The sequence below is a fragment of the Vulpes lagopus genome, chromosome 2, assembly GCF_018345385.1.
Source record: "Vulpes lagopus strain Blue_001 chromosome 2, ASM1834538v1, whole genome shotgun sequence".
NCBI lineage: Eukaryota > Metazoa > Chordata > Mammalia > Carnivora > Canidae > Vulpes > Vulpes lagopus.
Genome location: NC_054825.1, coordinates 57,632,853 through 57,658,146, shown reverse-complemented (window position 1 = coordinate 57,658,146; position 25,294 = coordinate 57,632,853). Strand labels below are relative to the sequence as shown.

Below are 25,294 nucleotides of genomic sequence, written 5' to 3'. Positions count from 1 at the left end.
AGATGTAATGTGGTGTGCGTGCCTGTGGACCTGTGGGTGTGGGAGTGACATGGAGACAAGCATGGCAGGCTGACAGCTCACCCAGGTCTGAGAGAGACATTCTATCAGCCTGAAGGAGATCCCATTCTGAATCGAGCCTCTTAGTTTAATGAGGATGAAATTGAGGACGGAGGAGATGAAGTGTCTCACTCAAACCACTTACTGCCAGGCCGGCACCACAATACAGTTCTTCCAAGTCCCAGGCCAGCCCTTTGCTCTAGATCAGCTGTTCTCAAAGTATGAGGCCCAGACCATCAGCACTAGCATCGCCTAGGAGTTTCTTAAAAATGCACATTCCTACTACACGTGGGTGGCTCAGTCAGCTAAGTGTCTGAGGCTTGGTTTCGGCTCAGGTCACAATCTCAGAGTCCTGCAACTGAGCCCTGCCTTGGGTTCCACACTCAGCGGGGAGTTTGCTTGTCCCTCTGCCCCTCGTCCCACTCACTCTCTCTCCAGTAAATAAATCTTTTAAAAATGCACATTCCTGGGCCCCACACAGACCCACTGAATCAGTTTTAACAAGCCCTCTGAGGGATACTCTAGTGCATCCACAAGCTTGAGAACTAGTGTAGGAAGGCAAAAAAATACATACATAAATAAATAGACATTTTCTATCTTCAGGTGGAAAGAGGTGATAATGCTGGTATTCTCTTAGTCTCAAAGAAGAAACTCTGAGTGACCCATTTCAGAAAAGCAGAAGGTGGAAGCTCCTGGGTGGCTCAGTCAGTTAAGTGCTGAACTCCTGATTTCAGCTCAGGTCATGATCTCAGGATCCTGGGATCAAGCCCCACACATCAGTCTCTGTGCTCAGCAGGGAATCTGCTTCTCTGCCTCTCCCTCTTCCTCTGCACCCCCTTTCTGCTTGTGCTCGCTCTCTCTCCAAAATAAATAAATAAATCTTTATGAAAAAAAAGAAAGAAAAAGAAAAGCAGGAGGCAAATTAAGGACATCCAGGGGAATGATAAGATTCCACATCCAGTTCCTTCAGAGAACCTGCAGTGGGAGAAAAGATAGCAGGGAAACGTGATGACTGGCAGGAACTAACACAAGAGCTGTTAAACAGAAAAGTCCTGAGGAAAATTCTTAGGGCAAATTAGAGATGTTGGATTAGGGTCAAACCAATGAAGAGAAAGACTATAGAGCCTGCTAATAATACAAGAGACATCCCAAGCTGGACTGAACAGCAAGAGGGAGTGAGTCCCTCGTTGGAGCCTTGGTATCATTACCCAAGAATGTTTAAGGGGAGTCACGGTCAACCATTGAACGGAAACGACGTTTGAGGAGCATGTATCTATGGATGAGATTACTCTGAATGTTGTAGACTGACAAAACGGAAAGGTGCTGCATCCCACAGCATCACAGGGTGAGAAACAGACTTAGGCTGCACATGACGTAGGAAAACACAAACAAGGACTGGCAGACAGTGAATGCTGGCACCTGGGCACTTTTCTCACCACTCATCTTTTACCTCTGGTAACCGATCAAGTCTCATCTGCCCACCATGGTTAGGAAGGATCTTGCTGGCGGGATGGAATGGACCTATACATGTCTCTTGGGTAGGGGCAGGGGGGGTGACTGGCAGCCACGGCTTTCCCTTCTGGTCTGGCCATTGTGGAGCTTAACCTTGGTAAGTTGCTTGGTACCTACGTCTATCTTTTAAAAAAAATTATTTATTTGAGAGTTAGCGAGAGAAAGAGAGCACAAGCAGGGGGAGCAACAGGCAGAAGGAAAGGGAGAAGCAGACTCCCCACTGAGCATGGAGCCCAATGTAGGGCCCCATCCCAGAACCCTGAGATCATGACTTGAGCTGAAGGCATTTGTTTACTTAACCAACTGAGCCACCCAGGCGTCGTTACCTAAGTCTATCTACTTTTCTCCAAGAGAGGAAAGAAAAAAGATAGTTTTATATGTTCCTGTCCAGGGATCCGACTGTCTAGTGGCAATGGTGGGCTCCTCCCTCTGGTCCAATCACCCTAACGCCTTGCCTCAGCCCTGTTTCCTGTGTGTCCATGGACGGTGGGGTCAGGCCTCTTAGGAGTGCACATCTGGACCCCTAGTTAGATAAAATTATATTCTCTTGCCATTCTTAACATTTTCCTACTCAACACCCCATTCCATCCTGCAGAGGCCATGCCCCTAAATGCCAGTGTAGGAGGAATAGTGACACAGGATTTTTCTGGAGTCAGAAACAAGAGGGCTTTGCTGAACCCCACATGCCACATGTCTCCCGGTGCCTTGTTCCCTCCCAAAGGAAGTCATCACTCTGCTCATAAACACAGTCTCCATGGGCAGGTACTGAACCTAGAGCATGCCCCCAGTATCCCTAAGAGCGACCATAAAGGACAGATTGCTTTTTATCCAGCTCTTTAGACTTTCACTCTTAACCCTGAGCTGAGTATGCTACGCCACATCCTGTGGGTACCAATGAGGAGCTAAGTGTACTAAGAATGTCTACACAGGAGCTCAAACTAATTTTATTTTATTATTATTATTATTACTATTATTATTATTGTTATATATCAAACTAATTTTATTTTATTTTATTTTATTTTTTAAAGACTATTTTTTTTAAAGATTTTAAAGATTTTTTTTTAAAGATTTTATTTATTCATTCATAGACACAGAGACAGAGGCAGAGACACAGGCAGAGGGAGAAGCGGGCTCCATGCAGGGAGCCCGACGTGGGACTCCATCCCGGGTCTCCAGGATCACACCCCAGGCTGCAGGCGGCGCCAAACCGCTGCGCCACCGGGTGCTGCCCCAAACTAATTTTAAAACCACCCTGATTCTGCAGTATTAAGGTTCCCCCCAAAATCTGTCCCTAGACTAGCCAAGATCAACATTATAAATTGCTAATTCTGAATTGAATGGAACTGCTAACATTTTAGGAAAAGACAAGGAGGGGGAAAAAAAAGAGGCCTCATTCATCATGAAAAAGTTAAGACACAAGGATGTGAAACACATCTGAAAACAATTTCAACTGTTTCTGTCCTTGGCATAGGGTAGCCCATCGCAAGCAGAGGGAACGTGTGCCAGGGCCCACCTCAGCTGGCTTCAGCCTCCCCATCGGCCAACCTGACCATACCTGCTTTCTTCCCAGTCTCTGGGCTTCTTGGTTTCGTTTGGTTTAATGCAGCGAATGTAGTGAGGTGTGCATTTCATCAGGGTGCTCACAAGGTCATTGGCTTGTTTCTAGAAAGGAAGAATAACATCAGATGGACACGTGGAGCTTTCTCCCAAGCACACCGACTTTCAAAGGGGAGCTGTGAAACTCTAGTGTGGAAATATACAGCTAGAAATTAATCTTCGTGACAACTTGCTCATTAAGCTTGCCTCTGGTCTACTATACTTTTGTAAGACTCGACTGACTTTTATGATGATTTTAACACCTACCAATGAGTTTGAAATTCGATTTTTGGGAACAACCAGGTCTTTTCAGTATAGTTAATAAAATAAAACACACAAACCCCCAACAAACCAAAACAACAAAACCAGTAAATCTTCCCATACAATTCTTTTCATGAGAAACAAGGAAGCATGCCAGTTATTAACTAATTAAGTTTATGTTGATTAAGGGCCTTTGCAAACACACTGTTCTCATAAACTTTTTGTGGTGCGAGGGTGGGGCAGCGAGGAGAAATTATTTGTAAGGCTAAAGCATCAAAGGCCCCTGTACTCTCTGGGCAATCTAACCAATGAGGAATCACCTTATTAAAATGATGGAAATTCATAAAGGGTGGGAGAGACATCACAATCTCAGAACTTATAAATCTTTCCAACATGCCACTTCATTCATCTTCTTCCTCAACATGTCCTTTTATAAATCTGCAGCACATGATTGCTTTCAGTGTGGCAGGTCACCTGCTCCTTCACAAAATATTCAATTAAGAAAGTCATCTCTCACTACCTGACTACCGGATACTAAAAGAAAACTGGGCTCAAACAGAGAAAGCCACATAACTAAAGCTGGAATTGCTTCTGATGCCTTTCAAATCATGAGCATCTCAAACTTTAAAGAGAATGGGAGCAGACCCACATCAGCATTCCCACTGCCACACAGCAGAGCCCTTGTGAGGCCACACAAACTCTCCTTCCGAGCAAGTCAGTGCAAAGACAGAAAACCTCTAAAGGAAAATAGAGAGAAGGGATCTCTAAAGCCAGCAAAACCATTACAAAGTCAGCAGAAGAGATATGCCTGCAGGAGACAACCCTCTCTCAATTAGGGCTTTTTGTTTTCATGGGTTTGGGAAATCTGAAACCCTTGAGAAAAACTCGAGTAGATTCAAAGCTAGATGTTCACTGGTGAATTTTGTTCTCTGTTTAGATGTTCAGGATATAGCATTTTTTGCAATGCTTAGAAGGACAAAGCTGCAGAGGTCGTACGGTCAAAGCAAAGCCCTATGGTGAAAAAGTCAATTGACTCCCATCTCTTCTGTCGATGTAGATGGTATTTGAGAACAAATCTGAGGCACAGGAGGCAGGGCTGGGCAGGGCCTGCATATACCGATGCTTCTTTTTAAGTCCCCGGACTTGTTATTTTTATTTTTTATATTTTAATTTTATCAAAACTTTATTTCCAACAGTAACTTGGCAGACTCTTCAGTCCTAAGCTTATAAAAAGACACCTTATTTTCACCTTAGTATGAGCATACAAAGCGGCAAGGATGACTTGAGTGACCTGCTACCTGACATGGCTTTCTCTAGCTCAAAGTAGTAATGGGGTGACATTTACTGAATGTGCACCAGGGGGCTAGACATATGAACCTTCTCATTTCTGCCTCACCATTCTTTTTTTTTTTAAGCTTTTATTTATTTATTCATAAGAGACACATAGAGAGAGAGGCAGAGACAAGGGCAGAGGGAGAAGCAGGGTCCCTACAGGGAGCTCAATGTGGGACTCAATCCCAGGACCCTGCGCTGATCACTCTCTGCGCTGAAGGCAGATGCTCAGCCACTGAACCACCCAGGCATCCCTCTGCCTCACCATTCTAAGTGGTAGCTACTAGTATTATTATTATTTTTTTAGATGAGGAAATGGGACCATAAAGAAATAAAGTATTGCGCAAGATGGTACAATTAGTGACACAGCACTGAGGCTTGAGCTCAAGTGTGCTGCCTCCCAAATCTGTTCCTTAACCACAAGGCAATCCTGCCTCCCTAGGGAAGACAGGAGATAGTTCGGTGAGATATAAAAGGAATTAACAGAGTGAGCCAGGAGTAGATAAAGCCTTTAGGTTGTGGGAAAATTTGGTTTGGCAAATAGGAATACGCTTTGACCATCAAAATTATCCTGAATTTAGCTATGGGTCAACTTTAGATGTCTCTTGAAGTGGCTGGGAGGCAGCAACTGGATTTATCTGGACTCTAGACAAGAACTGTCCAGGAGTTAGGACAGAAGGCTACCAAAGGCACTTGCCAAACAGAAGCATAATGTAAAATATGCAGACGGGACAGGACAGCAAGGAAAGGCTTAGGGTAAAGGCTCCTCATTCTACCTTCAACACAGATTACTAGCAAGCCCAAGTTGGGGTTCTGCCTCTATTGTTTGTAAGCTACATGACAAATCACTAAATTTCTCTGGAAATTCACAGTTCCCCCATTTGTAAACTAAGTGGATTGCACTATAAGACCTCTAATATCTTAATTTAAGGGTTGGAAAAGATGTGGGTGCCTCAGTCGGATGAACATCTGCCTTCAGTTCAGGTCATGATTCTGGGGTCCTGGGATCAAGCCCCACATTGGGCTCACTGCCAACAGGGAGCCTGCTTCTCTTTCTTCCTCTGCCTCCCCTACTCATTCTCTCAAGTAAGTAAATAAAATTTAAAAATAAAATAAAGGTTGAAAAGATGTTAAAAGTCAACAAGTACAGTCCCCACATCATGCTTTCACCTCCTGACGTATCCATTCCTCCAGAGTCTCCTCTCACTTAGATGAAGCCACAGGCCTGTCCACTTGGCCAGCGCTAAGCTCAATGCAATTTCCACAGCATCAATCTTCAACTCTAATTGCAAAACTGGTCCCTTCTAGCCACAACAATGTAGAACTTAGTGAAGCTTCAACATCAAAAGGTGCTATTAAATATAGCATATTATGATTTATAAATGAGAAAATAGGAGTTCTCACCAAATAAATACTCATTAATTAGATCCTATAGATCAGTTTGAAATTTTCAAGAATTAGAATATAATAAAATACCTAACGCTAAAACTACCTTGAACATAAATTTAATTTCTTTTCCAAGGAACTCCAGATCCCTTTAAGTGTATATACTTCAGGGATATCATTGAGATGATATTTAATATTTGCAAAATGCTGCAGATACGAGAGGTGTAAGAGATTGGCCATGGCTATACCTCTCTAAGAGGTGTTTTAGAGGGGATTATAAAACAGGGAGAATTTCATTCCTGTGTGGAGGTAAAGCATCAGACAGACATGAGTCACACAGTCCATGAACGAGGGTACCCCTGGGGGTAAGAACATGGACAGTATTACAATCCCACTTAAGCTGGCTGACTTGAGGTTGACCTCCTCAGACCATAGCCATCTTTGCAGTCCTTACAATACTGAATATTTTGAGTACACCCAGAAGGTGGCAATTTTGAGCATTCAAGTAGACAAGAATATAGAAGGAAAGAAAGAGGTCAAGTCTTCTAATGAAGAGAAAAATGCCTCTATCTCCACCCTCTGTTTTATAGGGAATAGGCTCAACTGAGTATCCAGACCACTTGAAAGTGAGTCATTGGAACCTTGATGATCTGGGCCCCTTGGATCTGAATGTGACAGTCTTGTGACTAGATTTTCCAGCCCAGAGCTAATCCTTATCCAGGACCTTGAAGTAAAGGCATGAGTCAGAAGCTTCACACAGACATTACAATCTGGGGCCTCATGAGAATGGCATCTGCTCTCTGCCTTCAACTTTCTGCTCCAGTGAACTCAATCCAGGGATCATCCCAGGGCTACTAAATGTCTCTAGTACTTTGAACATGACTGTCCCTAGTCCCAGAGGAGTGTACCCTCTAGTTCAAAGCTGAGCTTGTATCTGACTTCCTCCCCTAACCCGAAGGCTGCTCTTGACTGGAATCTTCTTGTTGCTATGAATTTCTGACTATTGTTTCCTTTATTCCAGCCAGTGTTCTTGCCCTCAGGGGCTGGGGAGGCAGGCTTCCATACAGGAAACACTTAGGGAAGAAAGCCAGCCAGAAGAACAGACAGCAACAACCATGGTGTCCAATGGCTGGGGTTGTAGAGAGCCTTGTGAGGAGGTGGAGCAGGATTTGGATACATAGAGCCAGGGAGGGGGCACGCAAACACAGAAACAAGAGTCCACTAAGAATGAAGCAGAGATGAGTAAGCATGGCACACAAGGAGGGGGAAACAGAGCAGAGTATAATAGGAGATGAGGTCCATTTTGTGTTTATGATGTTTCAGGCAGTGTGCTGCATGCCTTAGGTGGATTGCTAAATTCAAGACCACAGTACCCCTTGAGGTAGGTGCGAAGATCTCCACCTTAGAGATAGAGGAAAAGAGGCAATGAGAGTTTAGCCAATTTGCTGGCAATCACAAGCTAACAAAAGCCACAGCTGGGATTTCAACACAGGCGATGGACCCCGAGGGACCTACTGTTAATCATTCAATGATCCTATTGATTATAAAATCAGGGTGGTATTTAACTGGTATGATTTTTTTTTTTAAATAGTTTGGTGACTCAAAGAATTACATGATTAAGTGTGTTTGACACAACCTCTAAATTCAGGGTGTAATTAGGGACAATGAATTTCATTACACAATGGTTCAGATTACATAGTGCACTCTCCACAGGGGCTCCCCCAAAACACTGCAGGAACTCCTTCTGGCGTGAAGGCGCTACGGGACCAGATGTGTCTGTAATCTGCACAAAGGAGAGGCCTGCAATATCCAGAGAGGGTGCATAAATTGCCCCCATGAGACCTAGTAGAATTTCAGGTAGGTGAAGTTCCATAATTGGCAAGTTTTAGGTTCCAATATGGAAAAGGTCATCAAAATCTAAAATCCAGCTCAATCATAAAATTTTCTCTGATAGTTAAATGTGAATTCTTTCAGATTCTGATTAAAGCCATTTCTTCTTAGAAAGTAGTTGATTATCATCTGCTGACTACGAAGCTATGAGGTACTTAATATCCATTTAGGGTTTTAGTGCAGCCAAGTCAAATTCGGCGTGCATCCTGTCACTTTTTTCAAGCAGCAACCCCACTTCTGGGCATCTTCTATAACCATTCTGTACTTGATCTTAGCTAAAAGGCCAAGAAGCGATTATAACCATTCTGTTACATCTCACCAACCTCATCCTGGCCTAAGGGTGTAGTTCTTGACTCCTAGAAAACCCTGCCTCTTAGAGGAATCTATAAACGTCCCCAAATAGAACAAACCTTTATTTTGCTTCCGGCAGTGGTTGGGCGCCCTTTCTTGTCAGCTTGCAGATTTTCCGGAAATAAAGACTTGATAAAAGGTCTGGAAAAGGAGAAAGAGAACAGTCAGCCATCAGCAGGTACCTCAGGGCCTGAAAGCCTGCTTCTGTAAGGAATGGAAAGGAGGGCCAACCAGAAGTGCATAACCTTGCCTCATCGGACTCAGAGCACAGGCCATCAAGGTACGACTCCGGGAAATAAGCAGTGGACAAAAGAAAGGGAGGAAGAATTCTAAGAACTAGGCATCCTAGTGTCAAAGCCTGAAAAATAAATTTTTAAACTCTGCCTTTTGAGAAAAAACAAACAAACAACTCTGCCTTTTGAATTTGCCCATGCCCTGGAACCGAGGTATGACTTGACAAGAGGACACACGGACAGGGTTGGTGTAGGTTTACCGAGTTAAGATCAGTAGGACAGACTGGAGCTTGGGTGTGTGTATGAATTGTCTGTCAAGATCCGATGCTGATTCTGCTTTGATCTAAGGCAGGGCATCTCCATCTTGGCTATTGACACTGGGATTAAAGGCTGGATAATTCTTTGTTGGGGGTGGGGAGGAGGAGGCTGCCCTACACATTGTAGGATATTTTGCAGCATGAATGAGCTTTGCCTACTCAATGCCAGTATGACACTGTGCCCCTCGCCCCTGCAAAAAAAAAACTTTGACAAACTGCGCTTTTGAGTACCAGTCATTTTAAGTGAAGCAGTAGTGATTCACCAATCCTTTGCCTGTTAAATATATTTTCATTAGTTGCTCCAATTAAGCTGCATTTGTTCATCTACCTGCCTCACCAAGACACAGGGCAGGGACAAAATCCTAGTACTCTCAGTGCCTTTGGTGTCTGGAACACAGCCTGGCACTGTGGATGCCAGCAACCATCAATGGATGCTCGATAAATATGTGCTGACTAGTTGAATAAAGTCATCCATGTAAACCAGTAGACTGACCCTCAAATTAATTTTCTCCTAAATAGCTTTTGGGCCATCTCGATTTTTCTAGGAAGTCTCCCCACATTCTACTTTTAACTTGACCAGATGCAATTATAGATTTTTTCAGCGAATGTGTTTAATGAACAATAGACTATGTCTAGAGGACAGGAATTTACATGGAAGCCATCAATAGCTCTCAAACTTGGCAATAACTTTAATAACTAAAAAATAAAAATTAAAAAAAAATCTGAAAGCAAGTCTGCACCTGACCATCATAAAAACCCACAGGGCAGGACTTGCGTCTTACCTGACTTTTTAAGAGGAACAGATCGATTTTATGTGTTCTCAAATGAAAACAAATTTGAAATCTCCAAAGTTGGGGGCATGAGCACAGGAAGTAGAGCATGGGGAGATGAGAGCCAGAAGAGGCAGGATGGGGAGAAGGGGAAGAGAAGGAAACGGAGAACAACTTCTGGCCAAAGCCTGAAAAGCATGCTTAGTTTTCTTAGAAAATTGTCAGAATTAGGGCTATTAACTAAGGAAGCTAACCTTAAATATTTATTATAGCAGCTTGAGTACCAGACTCAAAGGGCAGCTATTACTTGGAGGCTGCTCTAAAAACTGTGAAGTCTTGAAAACTGTGCAATATTGTATCTGCCTGGCACATACAGGCCCGATCATGTAAATTACACTTTATATCCAGGATTTTGGGAACTTTTGCAGGGAAGAGGGGAGGAAAGGACATAGCAGAGCTGGTCTTGGGGGTTCCTACAGATTGCAAGGGGGATGGACGCCCCTACTGCTTCTACCCCTAGAGCTTAGACAGGGTCTTGAGAGTTCAAATAAATCCCCAAGGCAATCCCTTTTCAGTTGCACCTCCCAAATTTCTTGAGCCATTTCCCAAGTGCTTCAGGGACAAGTTATCTCCCATCCTGCTAAGCCATTAGCAATTCAAAAAATTGAATGACCATAGAAAGTCCTTGGGATAATATTCTCAGGGCAAAATATCCCAGAACCAGAATATTCCACTCTTAGATAGCCAGAAATGGCCATCCCAACCCAACTCCAGGAGCCTCTCCCTGATAACACTGCTAACAATGATGAAACTGTGGGCTCAGAAAGGCATGACATAGCATGCAGAATCTAGTGGCAGAAGATGTTAGGGGCACATGGGACTGGAGAAGAAAAATTATTTTGAAAAACCAAATTGTGCAATGATACCCCAGACCTGAGAGCTCAAAGAACAAACTGATGGCCACACCACAAGTTATTTTTTTAAATACTAAAAATTTGATCAAACCTATATCCCATGTCAGATAAGGCAAAATGCACTTACAGCTCACTGCTCTGCATAAGCTCAATCAGATCCATAAAAAGCACATCACGGTTCCTTTCACAAAAGCCATCCATGTCATAGGATACCTGGCCAAGAATGGAAAGAAATCGAATTTTATCCTGTAAGTATTTCATTGAACAACAACAACAACAACAACAAAAATCCAAGTTGGCATGGCTATTCTTACCAGAATGTGAATATTTCCAGATGTACAATTGGGATTTCATTATGAACTGTCACATTAAGGCTGTGCATGTTTTATTTAACTTGTTAGCTAACTTAGGTGGTAATGGTCTATGGATGCTGATGAATGGTATTCAGCTGCCTACATGGCCCAGATGATCTATGACCAGGACTTTGGCTACCATGATCACATACCCCTTTTCTTCAGTGAATCCACAGGAGTGTCTAAGAAATAGACCTAATTACTTCCCTAAATTTTCACTACAACAGAATAAAACTCCTTATGCTCATTTATCCATTGTAATGGGCATGTCATCTGAGGTTTTGTAATTTTTTTTACAAATGGCATCATCATTGGATCATGTCAGCCGAAAACTCATGCTCAGGGACCCTGGTTAATAAGAAATTAGATGGGTGAAAGGTGAGACCTGTGGATTTCCATAGGACTAGAAGACGCCAAGCAGCATGACCTCAACTTACTTCTCTTTGCATTACTGGCACCTAGACAAAGCCTGGTGCCCTGGAGGCACCCAATAATCATGCATCTTATGAGGACCAACATCAAAAGCAAGCATTATTTTTTAATTAATTAATTTGTTTATTTAAAGTAGGCTCCATGCCTATCATGGGGCTTGAACTCATGGCTCTGAGATCAAGAGTCAGATGCTCTACTGACTAAGCCAGCCAGACATCCCCAAAGCAAGCCTTATGTATACTTCCAGCAGGCACAGGCAGGTGAGGGATACAGGCTTGTGATTGCAGCAAGAGGCAAGACAAAAATCCATTCCTTCAGCATGTTAATATACACACCAGGGTGATTCATGATTTTAAAAGATGCAGCAGTGTATACTACCCTTTGTACTGCCTCTGCAAAAACTTCATAGGTCCCATGTTGTTGAAGGAATGAATAAATGCTGAATGAATAAAATACAGTGAAGCAGATGAAACTATATGGATATTATCACCAGTTGCCTCATGAGAAAACAGATCACCGACCCAAAGGCTTAAAACATTAAGGTAGGCATTAAAAAGGGTAACTTCTTTCCCGTGGGACCCCTGCTCTCTGAACATACCTTCCCAGCATAATGGTGAATAATGAAGCCTTGATTCCAGCTGTTGAAGTGCTCATGACTCCCAATCTGCATCTGAAGCTTCTGCAGCAGCGTCTGATCTGCTCCCTCCCCCACTGCGTGCATCGTGGCACACACATCGTCCAGGATGCTCATGATCCCAGGAGGGTTCTGACGGGACCAAGAAAGCAAAGCCCTAATTCAGTGACTGTTTAAAGCCCCAGTTGGGTGGCTTATTGGGTTTTTTCTTAAGCCAGGAAATAGTTCCCTAGACTCAAGATACATCTTGAAAGTCAGTCTTGCCCTTTGAGCAAGAATGCCATTAACAATCCCAAATGGGAGTTACCACTTAGATCTGATGGAGAACAGTCCATTTTCAAAATAATAATAATAATAATAATTGAATAATAATAATAATTGTTCAACTCCCTGAGGTTTTGTTCAAAGTCATATACAGATCACTATCTGTTGACTCCTATTGGTACTAAGTTGCTTTTAAAAAACCAAAAGACAAATGAAAACATTTCCCTTTAACTCTAATTCATTTCTTAATGTTCGATTTTAGCCACAGAGGCATGGTTTACAGTTACACAGCATACACATTCTCTCACGCATTACTTTTTTTTCTGCATAGCACTACTTTATAAACAATCTTCATGTTTTACATAGTCTTCATACTTACTATTTTAATGGCTTTATTTTTCTGCTCTGATACGCTATAGTTTTTTTTAACAACTGAATTGTCTTTGGATGCTTTTACCATTTCCAGTTTTGGACTTTTATAAAAAACAAAATAAAATAAATAGTACTGTGGAGATCTCTGCCTGCATTCTTCTTGTTTTCTTTTGGAAAAATTTTAGGGCTACAGTCCTAGAAGGAGTATAAGATGGTCCAAAAGGCAGGGCCAGTTTTATGTCTCTTCATTCACTATGCCACCCAGGTAAGTCATAGAGGTCTTCTCTCAGAGTTTGGTAACAACTTCCATTTGTAAATCGACACTTTATTCACATCTGCATACTCCTATTACTACATATACTTATATACACAATTGATGTAATCACCAAAATTCTCTGCAAATCAGAATTGTCACTCCCCCTACTCTAAAACAATGACACAGAGAACAAAAACCCACTTGACATAAACCTGTGTGCAGTGAAGAGACACACCAGACTGATACTTACAATTTTGTTCTCGATGAGGTCACACACGATTTTGTTATTAAAGTACTCAATGGGTGTCCATCTTATTCCCTCTTGAACATATTCTTCCTGAGGGACAGAAAGCGATGATTCACATTATTGCCCAGTGAAGACTAGCTGGAGCTCTGCGCCAGTGACTGTCAAAGGCATACAGATGGCCACCAAAGGAAAATTTGAATGCTCTTTGACATAAAATGGGAATTTTCTCCTTTTTTCTAAGAGGGTTAGAAAAATAACTTTTTTTTTTTTTTAAGTAAATTCTATGCCCAATGTGGGGCTGGAACGCATGACTCTGAGATGAAGGGTCAAATGCTCTACTGACTGAGGGAGCCCGATGCCCCATCCTTGGTCATTTTTAGTTTGAACCATGCGAAATTTGTTACCACACAACCATTCTTGATATACAAATGATGGCCATTTAATATGGCTTAAACTATAGGTCCAGTTAGAAAATATCTCTGAATTTAGCCTAAGGACAGCAGTACAGATTAGCCTCTAGGTATCCAAGGGGAAGGCCTCTTACTCAGGTCACTTGCTCGTTTAATCTGATGAATCCCACCACATTCTCCTGGTTTCCCTCTTTCCTCACCAGTCTTGCTTTGTTAGCTTCTTTCCAGATCTTCACCTGATGGGAGCCTCTGGACTCAATCTTCCAGCCTTCCTGTATTCTCAGCCCTGCTTCTCTAGGAGATTTCAATCAATCCCATGGTTTTAAATAGAACCTAGAGGCTAATGCCCCCTCAATTTACTTCTCTAGTCTAGACCACCCCACTGAGTTCCAGGGTCATACACATTTCACCCATTAGAGTCTCTGTTCAGATATTGTCATAGGCCTTACAAATGTAACCTGTTCAGTGGAGATCTGATTCTGCATTTCCCCACAATCACCACTGCCTTGCGATTCAAGCTACAAAGGGAGAAATCATCTTTAATTCCCCTTCCCTTCTTGGCTCTTTGTTTATTATTTTGAGCAAGTCCTGTTGACTTCCTTTCCAAAACACATGGCGAATCAGACCACCTCTCACAGTGTTACAACCTCTGATGGTATCATCATTGTCTACACTCCACCATTTCTTGCCCAGTCTCCTAACTGGCTTTTATATGTCCACTCCTGTTTGTCTTCTTGTCCTACTCCATATGTCTATAGAGCCTGAATAACCTTTTCAAAAACACAAATCAGACCATGTCACACTCTCTGCTCACAATTCCCCCACGGTTTCCCATCATACTTGTTACAAAATCTGAAGTTTCTGCCACGCTGTACAACATTCCTATATGATCTAGCCTCCGCCTACATCATCTGGTCTCAGTCCCTACCACGTTTTACCCTGGTTGTGCTGCTCTGACACGATGGAAGACTGGAACATCAGGGCAGAGGGTTTCTGTGGAAACCACTGGTCACAGAGGTATGAACACTTCCATGACCTAATGTCCCCAAACAGCTTTTCATATGTATATTGGATTACATGTATCCCCTGAGATTTCATATCCCCTGAGAACTTTGGAATGTGAGGTTTAGAAATCAGATCTTTGAGATATAATTAGCTAAAGATCTTGTAAATGAAACCATCCTGGATTTAGGGTGATCCCTTAATCCAATGACTGGTGCCTTTGCAAGAGAAAGAAGGGGGGAGAGTTGGGCACAGAGAGACACAGAGAGGAGAAGCCACGTGAAGGGAGAGGCAGAGCCTGGAGTTGCTCTGACAGGACGAAGATCACTAGGAGCCCCAGAAGCTGAAGAGGCAAGGAAGGCATGTGGCCCTCGGGACACTTTGGTTTCAGACTCTGGCCTCCCGAACTGTGACAGAAGAAATTTCTGTTGTTTAGAGCCACTCAGTTGGCGGGACTTTGTGACAGCAACCCTAGGAATTCAAAACAACATGAAACCCAGAATAAAAGGGAACCTGTGCTGAACTTTGAGGAGAAACTATAAGCAAGACACTTTACTTCAAGTCAGAATAAAAAATATGAACTTTGTTAAGGACATATTTATTATTATTTTTAATATTTAATATGAGATTATGGCATTTGTTTTATTATTTTTTATTTTTATTTATTTATTTATTTATTCAGAGAGACACAGAGAGAGAGAGAGGCAGAGACACAGGCAGGGAGAGAGGCAGAGGGAGAAGCAGGCTTCATGCAGGGAGCCCGATGCGGGACTCGATCCCGGGTCTCCAGGATCACGCCCTGGGCTGAAGGCGTCACTAAACTGCTGAGCCACCTGGGCTGTCCGATTTATTTTATTTTTAAAAAGATTTAATTTATTGATTTGAGAGAGAGAGAGAGAGAGAGGGCACAAGCAAGAGGAGTGGCAGAGGGAAAGGGAGAAGATCCTCTACTGAGCAGGGAGCCCAATGTGGGACTCGATCCCAGGACTCGATCATGACCTGAGCTGAAAGCGGCCACTTAACCAACTGGGCCCCCAGGTGCCCCCAAGACACATTTATTTTTAAGGAAGACTGGGAGTAGAGCAAATCTGAGAAAACCAAAGTTTTTTCTCTGGAACGCAGTCCATGCCATGGACAATTGGGGTTGGAACTAGGTTTCCATTTTCCACTCGGTCAATGAGTCAGAGTAGTAAAAGCAGCCAGTAATAAGTCCAACTTCACAACATCATTTGCTTAAAGGAGAAAGAAACTGTAGCAGATGGTGTTTACATTTCATAGACTAAAATGTCACAATGGCATATGGTTTTTCTGCCTGACTTTATTAAGTACATTTCCTAACACAAGACTAAAACTTGAATCTAGTACCAAAAGAGAGACTTTTGTATCTTTTAAACAAAACACATTAGAAATAAAACAAGGTGAAAGAAGAGGGACTGCTTACCTGTTCTGCCTTTAATGTCAGTTCAATAAAAATCTGCTGTAATTTTTCATTGACAAAATTGATACAAAATTGTTCAAAGCCATTTTTCTGAAAAGAAAAAAAAAGTCACTTGCATGTAATTGTTTCTGTGAAATCATTATGAAGTCACTTCTTAAGTGGTTAAGTGAAATGGTTCCATGTGAGAAGCCTTAACAGAAATGCTGGAGGCATCGGTAGACAGCAACATAGTTTATATTTAGGAGAAACTAATTTAGTAAAGGTACATGAAGAACTCACAGAGGGAAGAATGAACGGCAGTGAGGTTTTTTCCATTACCTAGATTGTGTCTTTCAAGCCAGATATAATGCATCACCCTCCCACAGCCTTGAGCTGTTCAGACCGGTCTTACCTGGAATATTTCAAAGCCATAGATGTCCAGGACACCGATGTTGTACTCTTCATGGTCCTTTTCCATTGCTTTGTTGATGGACTAGGAGAAAGCAACCAGCATGGCAATTAACTCCTTTCCTTTTCTATTAGAGAGGGGCAGGCGTGGGGGAATGGGGAGCAAGACTGTATACAGCAGATGCTACTGCCTGCTGCAAGCGGAGGATGACAAGAAGAGAGGTGACTTGCAGCTTCAAAAAAAGTCTTGGTGCAAGGTCAAGTACTCTGGGAAACCACCAGGATCCAAAAAAACTATGATTGCTTAATGAAAGCCATTAACTTCTGGCAGTTAGTTTTTCTCAGGAAGTCTGAAGAATTAGAAGAAAATGTCATCTTGGATGACTGAAGTAAAACCTACTTCATATAAAGAACCAATAAGACAAACATCCATAAATATTTATTCCACTGACCCCATTCAGTAGCCATTTAATGACCCCCTGACACAGCTGGGAGAGATAGCCATGCGAAGACAATGTCTGAAGTCAAGTGCTTAGAGAGAGGGTGAGCCGGCTATGGATAATAATACCAGCAATTATTATTAGAGTGATGGTAAGATAAGCAGCCTCTGTGTATCTACCATTCGCCTGTGCCAGGCTTTGCTCAGTGCTTTCCATGTGCTTCATTTAATCCTTGATAAGATTTTGTCAATGACGGTGACATTAGAATCCCCACGCCTGCCCTGGGCCAGAGGCAGGATCTAGGGCTCTGTGGAACAGCATGACATCTACTGCATCTGTGTTCTGCATCACTATGAGAAGGGACATGCAATAAAATTAAAAAAGAAATTAAAAAAACAATTAAAAGAAGGGTAGCCCTGGTGGCTCAGCAGTTTAGCACCTGCCTTCAGCCCAGGGTGTGATCCTGGAGACCCTGGATCGAGTCCCACGTTGGGCTCCCTGCATGGAGCCTGCTTCTCCCTCTGCCTGTATCTCTGCCTCTGTGTGTGTGTGTGTGTGTGTGTGTGTGTGTCTCTCATGAACAAATAAAATTAAAAAAGAAATTTTTAAAAGGAAGGGACAAGCAAGCCAATGGCTAGACTTCATAAGAGAGGGTGGGTGCAGGTTCCAGGGGCCTGAGGAGGGCGGCAGGGCATGGAGGAACACAGGAGAGAAGTTCCCAGAGGTAGCGAACACCTGGATGAATGTGGAAGCACCCCGAGGTGTTTCCCGGGCCAAGAAAATGACGTGGCATCGTTTGTGAGCTAATGGGTAATGACATACAGCACTCAGCCCAGTGCTTGGCACATGCTCAGTGCCCAGTAAATGTCAGCTCTAATTACATGGGACGTCCATATGCTTTCACCACACAAAAAATAAAGGGCAGGCAAAAAGGAAATGAGGTAGGAAGCCCAGCACTGGAAGGCATGGTGAACAAAGAGACAAGAGATGTGGGTTCTACTGTCAATTTGGTACCAATCTCTTGATGAATGGCCTCAGGTAAATCCACTGATCCTTAGGCTTAAGATTCCCTTGTCAGTAAAATGAGGAGTCTGGACAAGTTAAAAGCATGACTAATGTTTAGTATAACCCTGACCTTCCACAGAAAGTACACAAAATAATTACCCTACCCTGCCCTGCCCTACTCAACCCTAACCACACCTAACCACACTTTAAGCCTTATATATAGAGACTGTTGCCTGGATTCAAATAGACTTTTTAGAGCTAATGGCCATGCTGCTGTTCTTTCCCTAGGGTCCCCCTATGGTTCTTTCTAGCTTGAATAGATAAAAGGCAGAGGAGTAGGACGGTTAGAACACTCCCAAATTACCTGGGTGTCATTCCTAGATTTATCACTTAATAGTGCTGTGACTTTGGCTAAACTCCTTAGCCTCCCTATGCCTAAGTGATCTGTAAAATAGGGATAATTATACCTAAGTCACATGGTTGTTGGAAGAATTGCATTATTTTGTACTGAATACTTAGAATGGCATCTGGCACATAGTAAGGCCTAGATAAGTGTTTGCTATTTCATTCTACCGTTTGGAGGTGATGGTGATTAACATCGATTGTCACTGGCAGTTCTACACTGCCAAAAGACTAATTTTCAGAATCTATATGTAGTATACATATGTAAATAAATAAGTATATATGCACATGTATATATAAGTATATATGATTATGTCATTATAAAAACAGTCTATGGTAGTTTTAAAATCTATCTAAAAAGCCTTTGATACTCTTCCCTTCAAAAGGCAGAACCTAATTCTCCTTCCCTTATCTGTGGGCTGTACTTAGTGACTCGCTTCTAATCACTAGAATATGGCACAATGTCAATATTTGAGTCCAAGCTTACAAATTAAAAGCTTTGTGGCTTCTTCCTTGTTCTCTCTTAGATCACCCCATCTGGGGGAAACCAACTGCCATGTTGTGAGGATATTCAAACAGCCTACAAGCAAGTTCATGCAGCAGGGATCTGAGGCATCCTGCCAATAGCCGTAAGTGCACCATCTTAGAACTAGACTTTCCAAGCCTAGTCAAGCCTTGAGATGACAGTAGCTCCAATCAGCATCTTGACTTTGGCCTCATCCCTAAGTCAGAACCACCAAGCTAAGGCACTTGCAAATACCCATCCCACAGAAACTGTGACAGAATTAATGCTTATTGTTTTAAGCCATTAATTTTTGGGGTTTAATTTGTAACACAGCAATTCATGACAAATACAGTATTCTAAAGCTTTAGGTTCAAAAGTCAATAAGGTTTCACGACCACAGGTCTCTCCTTTTTATGTTCTGTAGTTCTGGCTTTACCAAATATTTTGTCCATAGAAGTTGTTACCATATTAGTGTCTTGCCAGACACCTCTGTAAGTAAAAATGGGAGTAAATGATCCCAGGGTCAAAGGATAGAAAGTGGAGGAATGAGCTAATGGCTATAAGGAACAAGCCAAACATGAAAGCAAATCCTTAGTAGTAGTTTTACTCTCTAGAGCTAAGATGTGAAATACCACCAATGTTAACTTATGTTTACTTACATCTACCAAGAAATCAAAGACCCGGGCGTGCAGAGCCTTGGCAAGTGCATCCCTGGTGTAACAGGCCTGCTCCACATTGAGGGTCACATGGATAGACTCCGACTTGCCTCCCCACTTGCTATCCATCTGCCGGCTTGTGAGCTTCTCTTTCAACCTGTCCTGGTTTATTCCCAGAAGATATGCAGGAAAAGCCAAAACTATGAAAAACAAAATAAAACATGACTGTCTTTCAGAATCTAAGCAATTTATTTCATAAACACATGGCAGCACTTTTGTGTGAGTATGCACATACACACGTACAAACGTGCACATACAAGACACCATTATTGGCCCCCAAAAACTTTCACTCTACTGAAGACTGCTAAGCAGCAGTCCCACACACATCCCTCCACTTTGTTTTTCTCAATTGTTCTATTACATGAGTCAATTCCTATGACTGAGACTTCCAATAATACAAATCAGTGATCCAAGAAGGATGGTGAACCAATCCCCCCTACTCAGATCACAATTAAATGCCTAAAATGGACATCTTTCCAGTTTGCAGCAAGGTAGCCTGGAAGGAACTAAATCAAGAGACATTTCTTTGACTCCAAAAAGTGTTTTCTTCCTTTCTGATATAGTGTTTTCATAGAATCATTTCCAAAGATGTTGAAGCACCTGGTACCACAGAACTAATAATCATAAGCAATCTCGTATTTCTTCAATGTTTACCATGTGTAGAGTTACTAGAGAGGACAGCACACAAAATATTAAGAAATCTTGAAGACAACCTAGATGAGGCATGGATAGCTTACCAAATTAAGAAGCCTACTAAAAAGTTCAACAGGTGATACAGGAAGACAATAAAGTCCAGGAGGAACCTAGAACAGGAAGCTGTTATGGCTTGCTGGGGTAGTTGAGGAAGATGAGGGATTTGGATGGGGCCTTAAAGGATGAATAAGGATGAATAGGATTTGTACAGATGCAGAGGAAGAGAGAAGAGGGGAGGACAATGGGGTATGCACAAGTATGGAGGCAGCAATATAAGAGACATGGTCAAGATGCAGCAATTGGACTAGCATAGGCTTTAGCTGAAATGGTAGGAGATTACAAGGTTAGGGTGACTCTGACACTGAAGGTCCTTGAATAGTATGAGAAATTTGGGCTGAGGCAAAGGGGGCCTGAATGGTTTCTGGGGAGGGTGTGATCCATAAGATTTCTCTGGGAGAGGCATATGGAGTGAAATGGGGGGCATTTGTGCCATTCATGTCACAGCACATCCATCTCATCCTATGGATACGTAGTAACGTATCCATACGTTGGTCTTCCAATAGAAAAGCTGAACAGATGGCTTAGTAACTTGTTTCAGGTCATGAAACTTGCCAAGAGGAGGGCCAGTGATATAAATGGATTTTCTTGATTTCATCTCCAAATACTCTAATGTGACTAAATGATACCATTCTGGGTCATGAGAGAATGCTCAGATCTTTTTGTACTATGAATGAAAGATTTTCATGGACACAAATCCAAACTCTAAACTTGGATTTGAGTCTTCTTTTTCTTACATAAAACTGTATCAAAAGTTTCTCATAAAAGGATTTTGTTAAAGACTTTATGATAATGCTTAAAAAATCACAAGCCTCCCAATAAAGGATAATCTGAATTTCACAGATGGTGTTAGAATGAACGGGCTGACATTTCTCAGCATATACCTTCCAATGAGATTAAGTCAATGAATGCGTTTGAAGAAGTGTAATGCCAGAACAAGGTATCTATTTGCTATGCTAGCATTCTGCAGAAATGCTCTGACTAGTAGACGGGCTTCCTTTTACAAAGGGCACGTGAACAAGATCAAGTGTACTCATTTGCCAATGGACAATTCCTTTAGTTTGGTTTTAATGTTAACACATATGTTTAGGAATCTGGATGTGTCTTCCACTAAATTGAAAACCTTTGCACAAAACAAGGACATAAGATATCCATAAGCCACAGTAGACACGTGCACGGTTATTGGGAAAACCAAGAGACATTTACCAAAGTATCTGACATATAAAGTGGCCTTTACTGACGGGAAGCTATAATGTTGGTTATTATCACACCCCTAGGCAGTTAGATACATATATGTCTCACTTGATACAGTGGATATTATTACCAATGGTTTGTAGTAAATTCACAGGGCCCCTCACTGTTCATGGTAACTACACAGTACATACCTTGATACAATGAATAATTAGCCTCCATTTGTCGGTTTTGTAAATATGGGCTTCTCCCAAGCCCCTAATCATGCTAAAATAGGGACACAGTTAAAATATTTCGTAAAAATGTTTATGCCATTATCTTTATGATCGTAACTAAAGAAATACAACACTAAGCCCCTGGGTCATTATCTAAAACTGAAAAAGAAATATACTAACTTCCAAGTCCCACTGCTTCTGTAGAAGGCAGGAGTGAAGGACCGTAGGCGCCTGGAAAACGAGGCATGGAATCTGGCCAAGAATCAGAGCCACAAGCTTAGGGAAACCATTAAGAAGTTTAAAGAGGAAATCTAGGACTTGCTTAGATTTCCATGTTTTTGGAAATCCATGCCGTGTTTTTCAAGTATAAGCTTTTACGGCCCTATATTTTCACCAGTGGCTGCCCTGGTGCTGAAATGATAGGGCTTCTCATATTGACTTCCTGCAGGCTGTGAATTTCCATGAAGGTGTGTGCAGGTGTGGCTGCAGAAGAACCTCAGTACAGAAGTACAGGGTTGTGGGGGAGTGACGGGGCTGGGGGGAAGAGGCTTGGCTTAATTTCAAAATGCTGATGTGACTGCTGTAGTTAATCAGAGTTACATAGAACATAAAAGAACCTGCTAGAAAGTAACGTTTCAACACATTTTGATAATGAGAACAGATTTCTCTTATTGCATTTAAGTGTAAAGCAAAGTTGGACTAATTTTTCGGTTGACATCTGAAGTACAGAGAAGATAAGATAAAAAGATGTAGCAAAAACAAAATACTGTTTTATAAATATAAAATAAGTGGCAAGGTACCGTGGGCTGTCTTTGGTGTTGAGGTTCCATGCACTCTAATCCATGGGTAACACCGCAAAACAGATGGGCATTGTCACTTGTACTTCCCATTGCTTTTCATGCATTTTTTCCCCTTCAACAAAATTCATAGGCTAATGTCTTTTGAGCAAGACTTGTTTCCAAAAGTATGTCATCTTACTGCAGTGATTATGATGGATACCTATGTGCCTAAGTTGAGATTTGTTTGACTGCTCAGCAATGTAAAACTTTGGCTCAGAAAACCCTAACAGCTCCATTAGTCTAAGGTCAGGTCAACAACAAAACCTGTTGTCACCGATGTCTGTTTTGCTTTGTTAGGTCAGCTGTGCCGGGAATCTTACCGTCTTTTTCTACAATAGCTTGAGAAAGTCTGCTTTCTTCTGTTATAAAAACATGGGCTAACACTTGCCTCTAAAAATTTATTCCACGGGATATACTCAAACACGAGAAAGATGATATAAAGTAGGTTATTCATTTTAGTGTGCTCATTCAGTATTGTACTAGCAGAAGTTCCACTCTGATATCCACCAACAGATGATTGGTTCAATAAAAGTACACATAGCCAAGCAGTGGAATACTATGTAGCTAAAAAAGGATGAAGCTCTTAATGAGTAGAATAATCTTCAAGACATAATGTTAAGAGGAAGAGCAACTGTAGAACATTATGTTCTATGCTCCCATTAATGCATAAAAGTGAGAAAAAAAAAATGGACAAGCGTCATTGCTCTGGAACACATATCCCCTGAAACGGATACAAGAGACTGGAAACTTTGGTGCCTTCTGGGGAAGGGAACAAGATGACGAGCAAAGGGGTAGATGGGAAACTCTTCTAAGGTAATGACTCATTTTAACATATACCAACTGAGGAGGAAACAAATTATCAGAAGGAGGGTCCAATTCTTTGTTAGATCTCTTTGCTCAAGCACAGCCTCTCCTAATCTCCATCACTCCACCATGTCCACATCAGGGCATTTAAAGGGACTTGCCAATCCTGGGCCTCACCCAATTGGCTGAGGAGGCTACTTCCTCCGGACATCAATGTGCAATGAACCACTGCTTGGCTCAAGTATACGGGGGAATGCTTGCTGTGTCAGACTTGTTTTGTCCTCCAGCATAAAGAGGAGATAAAAGATTGTACTATCCAAAAAGACAAGCGAAATTCATTCTGCTTCCACAGCAACCACCAAGCAACCCACAGTGTCAATGTTAAAAGGACAAGTGTTAATGACTCTCCTGGATACTTATGTGCATTTGTTAAATGTGAAGGAAAATGTACATAAGTCTGGAAACATAGTTATTATTAGGTCCTGTTCCTAGACTTCATGCACTCCACATATATTTATTGTTTTCCACCCCACTCACTTCCCTGGTCAACATAATTCATCTTTCTCTTTATCAGATAGACATCAGAAGTTAGCAGAACTTCCCTCTTTTATCACAAAAGAAAACAAAAATATAATAAAAAAAAAAGAACCTTATTTGGAATGGAAATAGCCTCCCTGCATTGTCAGCAATGAGTGGGATACTATTTATTACTAAGCATCTAAATTTATCATTCTGGAAGAATGCTGAGAAAGGAAGAAATGTCTTCCTGGGTGGTTAAAGGCTGTGTGGGTTCTGAGAGCAGCCCAGAAAGCCATCTGATGCCTCAGATTGCAGCTCGCACAACCAATAACGTGTCTGCAGGAACAACTGGTATCTTCCTTAAGAGTACACATGATCAGTCTTTAGGCTCTGACTACTACAGAGGTGACCAAAAAAGGTGATCACCAGATCACCAGCAATTTCAACATAATAGCCAATGCCCGTTGTTTCTGTTTTCAGAATCCAATCTAAGGCAACCCATAGGCAGGCTCAATCTGTGAGCTTTCCATATTGACATAAATCCAATCAGTTGCTCTTCAGGACCTTTAGGTGAATATAGACCCTAAAGGTCAGGTACAGAGAAGATTTTTATTAGGAGACAAATCTTTTGAGTTATTTAGCTACTACTCTCATCTTCATTCAAGTGTCACTTTATTTTTATACCAAGGTGTGAAATTTTGCCAGATTCCCCCAAGGTTGATGGTAAACTGAAACTCAATCTCATGAATGGCCTACTGGTGTGGGCTGTGGTGAGGAGGGCAGGTGCACAGGAGAAGCCCAGCAGGACACGGGACTCCTCATATCTTCCCCAAATCACTGGCTGAGACCCTAGCAAAGGACATCAGCGGGTTATACTTGGGATGGAGCTAACCGATCGTTCACCCCCACTCAACCGCTATGTGCCAGTTACTCACACTCCTCACTCTCCACAGCTGCGTAATTGCCAACTTCTTTGAAGCTGATGTTCCCCAGGTGGAGGATGCCTGCCACTATCTGCAGCACCAGCGTCTGCTCCTCCGCGAAGATCCCAATCACATTCATCGCGTGCTGGGAGAGAAAAGACAGATCATCTAGGTGAGCTGGTCACCAGCTTCCTAAGCACGTCATAGAGAAACCAAAGCTTGGATTGAGTTGTCAATCCCCCAAAGCAGTCACATGGGGCTTAGCCGACAGTGGCAGCTGGAAGGACACTGTCACTGCCCAATGCACCCATCCATTCCTCTCAAGTCTCAGAGGCACGCTGGAAAGGCAGTTCTGTCTTTAGTTCCTCTATGCGATCCCCCCAGCTGGAGATCTCCATGAGCAAAGATATACAGAGGGAGCAGCAGCTGTACCATAGTCAACAACCTGTCCTTGTGCCCTGGGGTATCCTTACTGCCACCTCCCTCCCTCCAACGGCACTGATGCCCCTTTTCTAGTTATTCCAGGGAGCCTTTGGAGATCTTTCACCTCATCTGGAGGGCGAAAATAGAC

At 42.3% G+C, this 25,294-nt stretch overlaps 1 protein-coding gene across 1 annotated transcript in view; it reads right to left on the bottom strand.

Annotated features, from left to right (window-relative positions):
- MYO1E (myosin IE) overlaps nucleotides 1-25,294 on the bottom strand; it is a 198,905-nt gene that overhangs the window by 51,183 nt on the left and 122,428 nt on the right. Inside the window, exons 9-17 of the mRNA XM_041745375.1 lie at nucleotides 24,736-24,868; nucleotides 19,426-19,622; nucleotides 16,419-16,499; nucleotides 16,031-16,117; nucleotides 13,181-13,267; nucleotides 12,003-12,170; nucleotides 10,747-10,832; nucleotides 8,445-8,526; nucleotides 3,125-3,231 (exon numbers count right to left, since the gene is read on the bottom strand). Coding sequence (XP_041601309.1) covers nucleotides 3,125-3,231; nucleotides 8,445-8,526; nucleotides 10,747-10,832; nucleotides 12,003-12,170; nucleotides 13,181-13,267; nucleotides 16,031-16,117; nucleotides 16,419-16,499; nucleotides 19,426-19,622; nucleotides 24,736-24,868 — 1,028 coding nt within the window. The remainder of the gene's footprint in view (nucleotides 1-3,124; nucleotides 3,232-8,444; nucleotides 8,527-10,746; nucleotides 10,833-12,002; nucleotides 12,171-13,180; nucleotides 13,268-16,030; nucleotides 16,118-16,418; nucleotides 16,500-19,425; nucleotides 19,623-24,735; nucleotides 24,869-25,294) is intronic.